Source organism: Podarcis vaucheri, assembly GCF_965113315.1.
Source record: "Podarcis vaucheri genome assembly, chromosome: 4".
Lineage (NCBI taxonomy): Eukaryota > Metazoa > Chordata > Lepidosauria > Squamata > Lacertidae > Podarcis > Podarcis vaucheri.
The window spans coordinates 70,905,951-70,918,086 of NC_138762.1; the positions used below are offsets into that span (position 1 = coordinate 70,905,951).

At 40.8% G+C, this 12,136-nt stretch overlaps 1 protein-coding gene across 5 annotated transcripts in view; it reads left to right on the top strand.

Moving 5' to 3' along the window:
* Nucleotides 1-12,136, top strand: part of MID1 (midline 1) — a 280,249-nt gene that overhangs the window by 244,544 nt on the left and 23,569 nt on the right. For all 5 annotated transcript variants that reach the window (XM_082220874.1, XM_082220875.1, XM_082220877.1 and 2 more), the window contains one exon: nucleotides 3,959-4,054. In XM_082220874.1, the coding sequence (XP_082077000.1) occupies nucleotides 3,959-4,054 (96 nt within the window). The remainder of the gene's footprint in view (nucleotides 1-3,958; nucleotides 4,055-12,136) is intronic.

The window sequence follows — 12,136 nt, forward strand, 5'->3', positions numbered from 1 at the left end:
CAAGTACTCAAGCAGAAGTCTTCAGGGTTGATTCACATTATATCAACTGAAGATAGGAAGTAATCTACAGTTGCTGATTTCCATTCTCATCATTCCTAAAATCATTTTTCCTGAAATCTGGCTTGCTCTTCATTGTTCCAGAGGTTTAGTATTATATATGCTAAAGCCTCCGAGTGGATGTTGGCAGCTGTGAAACAGTGGATGGGATTGTAAGTGTCCACATGGGTCTGCCAGACTGAGAGATGAGGTACTAAATAAATAAAATAGTAGATAAGAAATATAGGGAAGGTAACTTCTGCATCTAATAATCCCAGTCTCTCCCAGAACTAAAATAAATGTCTTTCTTTCTCCCCAGGGAAATGATTTCTTCCAAGTAATTCTTTAGGAGTGAGGCAGGGAGCAATGGGATGGACAAAGAATAAGCAAAATTTCAAAATCTATATGCAAAGAATTCTAAAAAAATCATACTTTAATAGGGAAGTAACAACAGAATTAACCATGACTAGGCAGTTAACTGCGGGACGCGGGTGGCGCTGTGGGTTAAACCACTGAGCCTAGGACTTGCTGATCGAAAGGTTGGCGGTTCGAATCCCCGCGGCAGGGTGAGCTCCCGTCGTTCGGTCCCAGCTCCTGCCAACCTAGCAGTTCGAAAGCAACCCTGCAAGTAGATAAATAGGGACCACTTTATAGCGGGAAGGTAAACGGCGTTTCCGTGTGCGGCCCTGGTGCTGGCTCGCCAGACACAGCTTCGTCACGCTGGCCACGTGACCCGGAAGTGTCTTCGGACAGCGCCGGCTCCCGGCCTCTTGAGCGAGATGAGCGCGCAACCCTAAAGTCGGTTACGACTGGCCCTGACGGGCAGGGGTACCTTTACCTTTAGGCAGTTAACTGCAGATCCATTGCTGATATGGCACAGTGGACTTGTTCGACACATCAGTGCACAAATAGTTGAATGAAAACTATTCTTTATTTATGTCATATTTGTTTCATAACATATACTGTTTGATTGTAAAAAAAAAAAGCTCAAAGTGGTTTGCAAAAACAAAACCACACATTTACACATTATGAAAAATGGACAAGCAAATCATAAGTTAATAAAATATACAGAGTGATTATAAAACACACTGGACCCCTGCTGTGGTGCAGACATCAAATAACTGCGCTAACAGATATATTTATTTACTTTTAGAAAAAGTATGCCCAACCTTTCAACACTTTATGACCGTATCTTGCTTCCTTCCACACACACACTGCTTCTTTAGATTGTGGGTTAGAGTCACATCAGTGCAAAGCATCACCTCAGTTGCAAGTACAATTTGATATAAATCAAAGAAAATCCAAAACTTCTATCCCTCAAAAGGGAAACAGAAAACAAGTACTAGCAGTGCAATACGCAGAGAGTATACCTAAAATGGAGCAAGAAACAAAAGAATTCTATTCTACAAAAAGGAGTAAATGCTAGCCAAAGAACTAGAGGGACATAAAGGAATTTTAAAAAAAAATTCTAGGAAAATAGGCGCTTGGGAGAAAGGAATTCCATTAGTAAAAGAAACAGATTAAATTACCGGTGATACAGCACTGGACTGAAAGGACACTGAACTCCTTTCAGTAGGGAAAAAATGTTGGGCGTGATGAGTATCATCCTTTTTCTTATTAGGAATTTTAAAAGCCCTCCTCTTATAATTTCATTTAACAGGGGAATGCTGCAAAAAGGTGGTCTAGCTGTCATATTAATCCAAATTAAATCTTTTTTAAAAAAAATTAAAATTAGTACCGCATTATTCATGGTTTTAATTCCACAGATACTTTAATTGCTTTTTTATTAGTAATTTTTTAATGTTTTTAGCTAATTGTGTTTTATTTATTTTATTTTAATTGTGCTTAATTTTCATGAGCCGCCCAAAGTCTTGGTTTGGGGGGGGGGGAGCAAGATATAAAGAACAGCAACAACTATTGCCTCGGGGTGGATATTTATGTTTTCTAGTATCATGTTCTAAGGGGAAGGGGAAATCTGAATCCAACACCCAAGCAATCCAACAAAGCCATTTATTTTCATGTCTGAAAGGAATTGGACTAAGAACATCGAATGAAGGTCAGTGTTGTGTAATGGTTAGAATATCAGACCAGGGAGTTGCAAGTAAACTAATCAATATCTCTCAGCCTAACCTACTTCGCCCTTATTGTGAGGATAAAAAGGGTAGAGGGCTATGATGCGGGGGGGGACTTAAATAAAATATTTGGGGGGTAAGCCCCGCCTTGCATAATCAATCACATGACACAGTGCACACACACCATTTGAATGGCAATGCCCATCAGTTTTGGGAAGGCCCAGCTCCCTCAAATATTTTATGGGGGGGGGGAGATCCCTTGGCGACTAGGAGTTGGCTCCTATCCTATGATGTATGAGTATGTAGTTCCTTGAAGAATAGGAGAATTTAAATGTAGAAGCGTAAAAAACCATTTTATGTGATATAACAGGATGCATACCACAAATTGCTATTAGCAGAATCAATATATCAAGGTTAATGGTACCTTCAGTATGATAACATTGAGCAAACATCTGAATTTAATATAATAAGTGAAATAAATTATCAACAAAGCATTCTAAAAAAAAAAGTCAAGTGTAAATCAAATATGATTTTTGTGGTGGGTTGTGTTTTTTTAATTGTGTGGTTTTGGCATTTAATCTAGTTTATACGTTATATTATCCTCAGTCCTTGGCAGATAAGCAGATATTATGCTTTCCCAGAGAGAAACACAATAAACACATTACATTTGTAGCAGATTTTCCAGTGAAATGCTTCAAAAATAAAAGTTTTCAAAGGTCTCGACCTCAAGGGCATTTATAAAATAAACAGGGATGTGGGAAGCCGCCATATCATACCAGGCTAGAATATTTGTCCACCTGGCTCAATATTCTCAGCTCTGACTCCGGGCAGCTCTTTCATCACCTAGTGCCAGGGTCCCTTACAATGGCAAGCAGTGACGTACCCATTCATGTGCCCAGGTGAAAGCTAATAAGGATCATTGTGTATGCCTATGAATGATTCAGATGTGTAGCCCTTTTCAGGGAACATGTGGAGGGAGACAATTGGGACTGTGCAGACTATTTCTGCTCCTGACCTATACATGCATTCATCTGGGAGTCTGGGAAGACCCTACATACCATCATAGGCCCTGGTTTGGATCTCACGAAAAGAGCCTGTATCCTGAATATGCCTAAAGGTAAAGGGACCCCTGACCGTTAGGTCCAGTTGCAGACGACTTTGGGGTTGTGGCACTCGTCTCACTTTACTGGCCAAGGGAGCCGGCGTACAGCTTCCTGGTCATGTGGCCAGCATGACTAAGCCACTTCTGGCGAACCAGAGCAGCACACGGAAACACCGTTTACCTTTCCCGCCAGAGTGGTACCTATTTAGCTACTTGCACTTTGACGTGCTTTCGAACTGCTAGGTGGGCAGGAGCTGGAACCGAGCAACAGAAGCTCACCCCATCCCGGGGATTTGAACCGCTGACCTTCTGACTGGCAAGCCCTAGTCTCTGTGGTTTAGACCACAGCACCACCCGCATCCCTTGAATATGCCTAAGCTATAGTCAAATTGAAATGCAGAGGTTGGAAGTGGCTACAGCAAGCAGAATCCCACTCTCAACTCCATGTATTTATTATCCACAGATTTTTACCATCTGTGTACAGGGCAACATATTTGACTAATTTGAAGTCAATGGAAGTGTTCCTTCTGTCAATAACCTAGTTTAACCATGTCTGGTGCCCAGTATTTTACACATTCTTGGCTAAAACTGAGTCTACTTATGTGCTACATCCAACAGTGCAACAGTGCCCAACTTTAGACTGATTTACTGCGATCTTGGATGCTTTTCCATGTATGTACTGTATTTAATTATAGTTAAGAATGGTGCAAGATAATAAATCTCTCTTTCATCTTTTTTTTTAAAACAGCAAAACTTGGAAAGTAATCTCACCAACCTTATCAAGAGAAATACTGAACTGGAAACACTTTTGGCGAAATTAATTCAAACTTGCCAACACGTGGAGGTGAGTATTTGCTTGTGTGCATGCGTTTTAGTTACATATGTCATTTATGTGTTGAGGTTCAATGTTAAAATGCTACACAGAATTGGACCTAGTAGAATTTTGGTATTCTAGTTACAGAGCCATCAGGAAAATGCAACATTTCCTGTAACATTTTAATTTTAAAAGCCCGCACAACCATGTGTACATGGGGGGAGGGGCTTTCACACTTTTCACATGACAAACACAAGTTTGCTACTAAGAGCACCCTCCCATACATTCAAGAAAAGGAACTTGGCAGATTGTACATCCCTAAAATAATATTTATTTATTATTAAAGGGGTATTATATGGGCAAAAGTAATAATAGGCAACAGACAGCATGAAAGGTACCATTGCAGGCATTGGCCTTGCAATGCCAAACCATTGGGGAATCATAGAAATGTAGAGTTGGAAGGGACCACGAGGATCTAGTCTAGGGTTTCCCAGACTTGTGCTAATTTTGGACTACAACTCCCATCATCCCTAGCTAGCACGACCAGTGGTCAGAGATGGTTGGAATTGCAGTTCAAAACCAGCTGGATACACAAGTTTGGGAAACACTGATCTAAGTTCATGCAGAATAGTGAGTCAGCCCCAGGGGCTTCACCAGATTCTGGTATGAGCTGAGTATCCTAGAAGGTGGTACACAAAGGTTCTGCAACAGATGGATTGATGTGAACAGGGCTCCACGGGAATAGAAAAATGAATTCCATATTTACCATGTGTTGTGTCGCATTCCACTTCTGTATTATGGCAGTATTTCATAAAGAGTCACATATCTTCTGATTTTGTGTGGACCCCTTGAGTACCTTGATGGTTCATTTGGTGTCAGAGAGCCAGGAATACTTTGAGAAAGATCAGATTACTATAAGAAATCTGTGCGTTTTTGGAGAAAGTTTATTTAATCCGGAGGGTCCAGAATATGCTATTCTGGAACAAATAATGGGCCAAGTTCAAAGTACAAACCTGAAGAACTAGATAGATGGTCTTGACCTACAGAATGTTGCAGCTGTGTGTCAGGGAGAGAAGGAAATACCAAGTCCTTACTGAACCATTTAACTATAATAACTCATGTATCTCAGTTCAGCCCCAGAATGACAAGTACAGTGATCAATGATTTGGTTGTTCTTGATCAGATCCAAGCCATTCCCCTGGCGATAAAAGCTCAGTAAGCATTCAGTGTAGTAATCATTCACCAACAACTTCACCACCGTTCAAATCACTGAGCTGGTTCCATATTTGGGAAACACAACTATTTGCCACCTGTGCTCCTTCTCTCTTATTATTACAATTCCTATAATAAACCAAAATCCTGCTATTAATACAGTCGTACCTTGGTTTTTTAACAGCTTAGTTCTTGAACATTTTGGCTCCTGAACGTTTGGCAGCCAATCAGAAGCCACGTTTTGGTTTCCGAACATTTTGGAAGTTGAACAGACTTCCTTTGACTTCCAAGATACAACTGTACTTCTTATTTATATACACTATAGGTGACATCTAGTGATGTCTGCCTACTCGCACAATGAAAATTTGCCCCTGGTGTGCGATTTCTGCTCGCATCCGGGAGCAACTACAGAAACAAGCAAATTTTTAAACAGAAGTAGTGTTGGTCCAGGACTGGCAATTTTATTATTAGACTGGTATTCTTCACTAACTGACATGTAAAAACTAAATAAATATATATTGTGGGAAACCATTGTTCGGTTGATATCAGTACTTTGCAGCATGTGTCAGCAAAGGGCATAACCTCATATGTGCCTACTGTGAAAGACAGCAGTGTTTGTTGTATGTAACCAACCATTTAAGAAGTCCTGGCTGCAAAGTGGGGAGTTCAGGTTTTTGCATGTTTATTGCAGCCTAGTAGCAGCTGAAAATGCTCATCTCTGGAGAACACAGAGAGCTACATTTCTGAAATAGCAGATCTTGTGGAATCGTTGAGGCTCACATTTCTGAAGGCCACAGCTTTTAGTTACATCATCCTTCATATTAAATTAATATTCAAAAATCCTATCAATCCTGATGCACATATAGAATTGATCTCTGGTGCACATGTTAATCCTGGCGCTCGTATAGAATTTGACTCTGAGTGAACTTCTTTGATTTAAGTGTTACTGATATCTGTGGGACTTAAAAGCACTTGCCTGAGGGCTGGATTGCAGCCATTTTCTTTTTCTAATTTCTGGTGAGGCTATTGTTTTTTAAAAACAATATTTTTCTCATTGGCTTAATTTTTATCTTTTATGACCTGAATATAAATAATCTTCCTTTTAATTTTATCCTAGACCCAGCAATTCTTCCATTATAAAGATACAGCTGCCATACTGTAAGCAGATGTGCTGCTTCCCTTTGATCTTAATTTTACAGATTCCTCTCCACTGCCAAGGCACAACAGCTGCATCTCTCATATATCACTTCATCCTATTCTCCATAAAGTCACAATAGGAAGCTAAATCCACCTTATTTACGTGCTACTATGAGGACAGAAACCTCTGTGATATTGAAGCCATTTTTTAAAAAAGCACACCAGCTCTTTGCAGATGAAATGAAAAGGCTACATTAACCGGAACACAATTTTTATTTTAAAGCAGCTCCTTTTGCCATTTGGCTCAATACGAAAATAACAGCAGTGGCCACATTTGGGTATTCGTCCCTGGCTTCACAAACCACAAAGAACCTGATTTGCACTAAGCCAGAGTTCCCAGTTTTATCCAAACCAGTTAAATCAGAACTTGGTTTTATTATCCTGGTTTGTTACTAAACATGAAGTATGACAATAGAGAGAGGGGCAAAGGAGGCGTGTGTGGCCTTGATGCTCGTCTGTAGCTTCATAAAACATGGTTTATAAACTATGATTTACAAGCCATGAGTGATCATCTAAGAGTTATTTTCAGTCTGGCATGCACCATACTGGATGATACCATTAAGTATGGTGCATGCCAGACTGAAAATAACTCTTAGAATGACTTGGAATACTATATATTTCAAAAAGACACTTCCACGTATGAAATATATGAAAACCATAAATAAAACATGTTCAGCGCTTGGCTAAGTTTCTCATACGCCAGCCCTACCACCCCATGTGAACATGTTAATCTGTGGCAGTTCCAAAATGCACATACACTGAGTGAATATTCAGCATATGCAACTATAACATGATGATTTGCATGGACAGAATGGTATCAAATCCTCCTGTGTGTTTATCGTGCACATTAAGCTGCACATTTCTTTGCTGACACCCCCACCCATCATCACTGACCTCTGCTAATGGGTGGGAAGAAACACCAGAGGGGTAAATTCAAAATGTGACTGCTATTTTCACATGTAGCTCTGCCCTCATTTCCTCCTTGCTTTTTAATCTGTTAGCCAGCTATCTGCCCCTCAAGGCTGGCAACAACAATCAGGGTGAATTCATTATTACATGGGAGTTCCTGAGGTGACTCACATCTCAGATATTCCCCGTATAATTTGTCAAAGGAATGGTAGAAAACTGAATGCTGCTAACTGACTCCTTCTCATTGCAGAGCCTCATTTGTGATGGTGAGGGGGGCTGTTTTTAAACGTTTTAGGGTTTTATGAAAAGCATGTATTATTTAGCCAATAGAATGGAGTTGTTTCAGTCTGTTGCACAGCAACGTAATCAGAACACAGCTGTGGAAAAATCTGGAACAATTAGCGGAGAGGAGTGGAAGGGAATATATTTTCCTGTAGATGATTTAAATGCTTCCAATTCAGCCAATGTTTTCTAACACTGAATTAAACACACACACACACACACACACCATAAATGTTCTTACAGAATTTTGTCATTTCCTCCCACCACCCTTGATTATACAGAACAGGAAAGACATTTCATGTATTTCTTCAACTCAGCTGTGCCAGTTCTAATGGAAATATATATTTAAATTGCTTCAGCCTGGACTCTGTATATAAGGTGTAGGTCAAAAACGGTTGTTTATTTTATGTCCAAATTCTGTAAACCCACAAAAACAAAGGAGGGCCGGTTATGTTCATAAAGCTGTCCTTCACTATGACAGCATCCCCAAGATAGGCAAATCTTCAGATCGGGATAATATTACCAGAGCCAGGCATGTTAGTGGCATTTAGAGGTACCTGGGGTTTCTCTCTCTTGTCCGTCAGCCAAATTAAAAATCCCCAAAGAGCAGTGGAATGTGAGAGACTGAAATAGAGATGGAAAAAGTTTAGAAAAATAGTATTTCATTACAAATAATGAAAATGCCAATACCTAAAAAGGCTCCAGCTTCTTCAACAAAGAGTTCTTTTAAGTTTCACGGCTAAGTATGTCTCCCTTCTGTTTTCCATGAAATGGGCTTAGAAAACTTCTTGTTTGTGGTTTAACAAAAATTAGAGCTATGCTGGCCGGGTTCTACCCAATAGACTCCATTAAACAATAAGAAGCCTTTGTTCACTGCAATAAAAATAATGCACACTGTGTTTTCATTATGTGGCCCAGTGCCAGAGCTTTTACTTTTTCATTCACAAACTGAAATTTGGGAATAATTTAATAGAATCTGAAGCAAGTTTAGAAGCAGAAAAGAAAGCAGCCAGCAGGAAGGATTTGATGGTAATCCTGTTAATAGGTCATGTTGATCAGAACATAGACTAATAATCCCTTTTTATTATCTGATCATTGGCATGTATTATTTGAAATCCAGAATGTTGCTTTGGAGGTTGTTTTGGCACACACTGTACCAAAGCATGCGTGATGGATCTTTGTATAGTGTGACAAAGTAATCAACAGTGTGTTTTAATATTTAGGTTCACCTTAAAACTAGAAACAGAAATGCCAGAGTCTTGCTCTTTCAGCATCTAGAGTTTGAGAAACAGCATGTGCTTATAAGTGCAATACAAGTCTCTTAAGACAAAAGCAAAGGATGGGAGAAGATTGAATTTAAGTTAATAGAAAGTAATTGAAGGAGGATAAGAAATTATTAGAATTCATTCTCAGAATGAATAACCATTTCAGTTTATAGTTGCCTCAAGGTATCCCTGAACCAGTTTAATCATGGGTAATGGTAAAGTAAACAACCAGATAGCCACAAATTGAAGTGAACTATCATGACCCTTAGAGTCCAGCCACAACTAAGGTAACAGAGTTCCCTTCTGAAGAGCTAAACTAGGTTCTGAGCCTGATGCCGGTGTTTAGGTAACCAGTGACTCCCAAGCTGGCATGCAGGAGCCCACCAAACCTGATGCCATAACGTCAGGATCCATAGAACCAGAACCAGGGCCCATACAGGCACTTTCCCCTGAGGAAACCAAGCATCTTCCACAGTAACCTACCAGTCCCAGTAGCTATGAAATGCTTATCTTTAGGCCTGTGGATTGGCCCTTTCAGAGATGCTAGTTTTTGAAAAAGGAGCTGAGCTTAGGAGAGGTGCTGACCATTCCAACATGAGCAGCCACACCAGCAGAATACCATGGCCAATGGTATCAAAAACCATGGAGAGATCAAGCAGAATTAACAAGGACATACCGTATTTTTCGTCCCATAGGACGCTCCGTCCCATAGGACGCACCTAGTTTTTTTGGGGGGGAAATAAAGGGGGGGAAATTCCTTTATTTCCCCCCCCAAAAGCAGGTCGGGGAAACCGAACCAGGTCGAGGAACAGCGGGATGGTGGCGCTGCGCCTCCCTGCTGTCCCCCGAGCTTGTGGGGCTGGCCGATGTCTGCCCCGCGTGAGGGGCGCTCTGCATCAGGGCGCCCCCCCCTCGGGGCCGGCAGGCTGCTATCCGCAGCGTGGGGAGCCTTGCGGGGAACTCCTGCGGATGTCTGCCGGGCGCGGGGGGGCGCTCTGCTTCAGGGCGCCTCTTGCGCTGGGCGGCAGGCTGCTATCTGCAGCCTAGACAGCCCTGCGGGACCTCCCACAGGGCTGCCTAGGCTGCGGATGTCTTCCTGAAGCCTGGAGAGCGAGAAGGGTCGGTGCGCACCGACCCCTCTCGCTCTCCAAGCTTCAGCAAAAGCCTGCATTCGCCCCATAGGACGCACCCAGATTTCCCCTTCATTTTTGGAGGCGAAAAAGTGTGTCCTATAGGGCGAAAAATACGGTACTCCCCCATCTCTCTTCCAACAGAGGTTGTCATACAGGGTGACCAAGGCAGTTTCTGTGCAAAAGAAAATGGATCTAAGCCCAGGTTGGACTGGATTTTGAAAATCAATTTCATTCACGCAAGCCTGGATCGGGCCATGACCACCTGTTCAGGAACCTTTTCCCAAAAGAGTAGATTAGCACCCAGCCAGTAATTTCTTAGATTTTCTGAATCCAGAAAAGGTTTCTTAAGGAGTGATGCTGTTTCCTTGAACCCAACAGAGCCCACCCCCATTTCACAAGGAGACATTATTTACCTTCCTGAGCCAGCCAGGTATTTGAGTTTAAAAGCATAGGTACATAGAATGTTTGGTCAAATTAACAAATCTAATTTGTATATGAAGAGGTAAACAGAGCACTAATATTGCCTGTGCAATTTTAGCATAATCATATGGGGCTTCAAAACAGGGCTGATTAATTTTTTCTTGATGCATTTCTATTGTAATATGGAAAATCTGTTATCCTTCTCATACTAACCATATCATAAAATAAGAATGAAAACATCTGCATACAGATGTGTCTTTAACTCCTTCATTTCCCTTGTGTATTTAATATGAACAATTAGCAAACATTTGTCTTGCTTCTTTTCCTTTAGCCCTAAGCATAATTGAGGTTGTTGTTTTTTAAAATCTTTGGCAAGATAAGCAATAGAAAACGGCTTGAAGGAAATGGAGTTCATACCAATGTGGTGATAATTAGTGATCTCTTTACACAGTGCCTAAGCCCTTATGAAGGAGTTCAGAATGTTTATCTACCAAGCTAATGAGAGAAAGAGATAGCGTGTGGTGTTTTGCCAATTATTGTGGTGTGATTAATTATGTGGCATGTATTTCATTTGGTTTTAGTACAAGCAAGCCATTATGTGATTCTCATAAGAGACATTTTATTACAAGTGTAGATATTGTATATAAGTTTGTAAATTCAGCTGGAACCAGAAATAGGCATTTACACACACACAAATAGACATATATCAGGAGAACCTCACATTCTGTGCAGTTCAGCAATTCATTTCTTTCTTATAAGTCAAGCAGCTGTGGGGAGGGCAGGCAGTTGGGAGCCAAGAAAATAACTGTTTAAACTCTTTTGTCCCTAGTCTTCTATTGAACCTCATGCAAAGGAGCCACAGGAGAGTTGCAATCCATAATGCCATTATTCATAAGATTCCCATTTTCCATTAAGAATTTTAAGAGATCACACACAACAGCAGTTTGACAGCCACAGGCAAACCATGGTTTAGTGTTACGGGTGGAGCCTGTCCGAACAGCTTGGCTGTGGCTTTACTGCCAGCAAAACACAGCCTGAAGTCAGGTTTGTTGTTGGTTTGCAAAACTTGGTTTTCAAGGGAATGTACTAAAGCTAGCTACAACCTGAATGAGAAATTCAACAGTTGATGGTGGTAGGACTTGCTATAGCACACGCCTACCAAATGCTGCCTCAGCAAGGGCATCTGGGTTGATTTTAGAAAGATACATCTCAGCCATTGGTACCTATTTAGACAGTTGCTTGTGATTTGCCAAACATTTGGAGTAGATGACCCTTGGGGTCCCTTCTAACCCTTCGATTCTAAGATCTGCTAAGGATTCTATGTCCACCATAATACTTTCAGTTTATGCCCACATATTACTTTTCCTAGTTAAACAGAGATGTTTATAAGAAGCAGCAAAATACATTCCACTTGGAACAAGAATGAATGGTTTCTTTTGCCTTTGTCATGGTGTTGTTTGTGTGCTCCAGCTCCTTCCTTATACTCTGGGAATCGTGCATTTCTTTATGCTTTTAGACATCTTTTTTTGCACCAGTTTTCCCCTGCACAAAGGAGTCACTCAAAGCACCTTACAAATAAAAAGGAAACAGAAAAGCAACTGTAACCCAATAATTGAAACACAAACAAAACTAACAAGCCAGTCTTAGCAAACAAAGTTTAGATTTACAGAATAGTATCTATTCTCCTTTGTTTG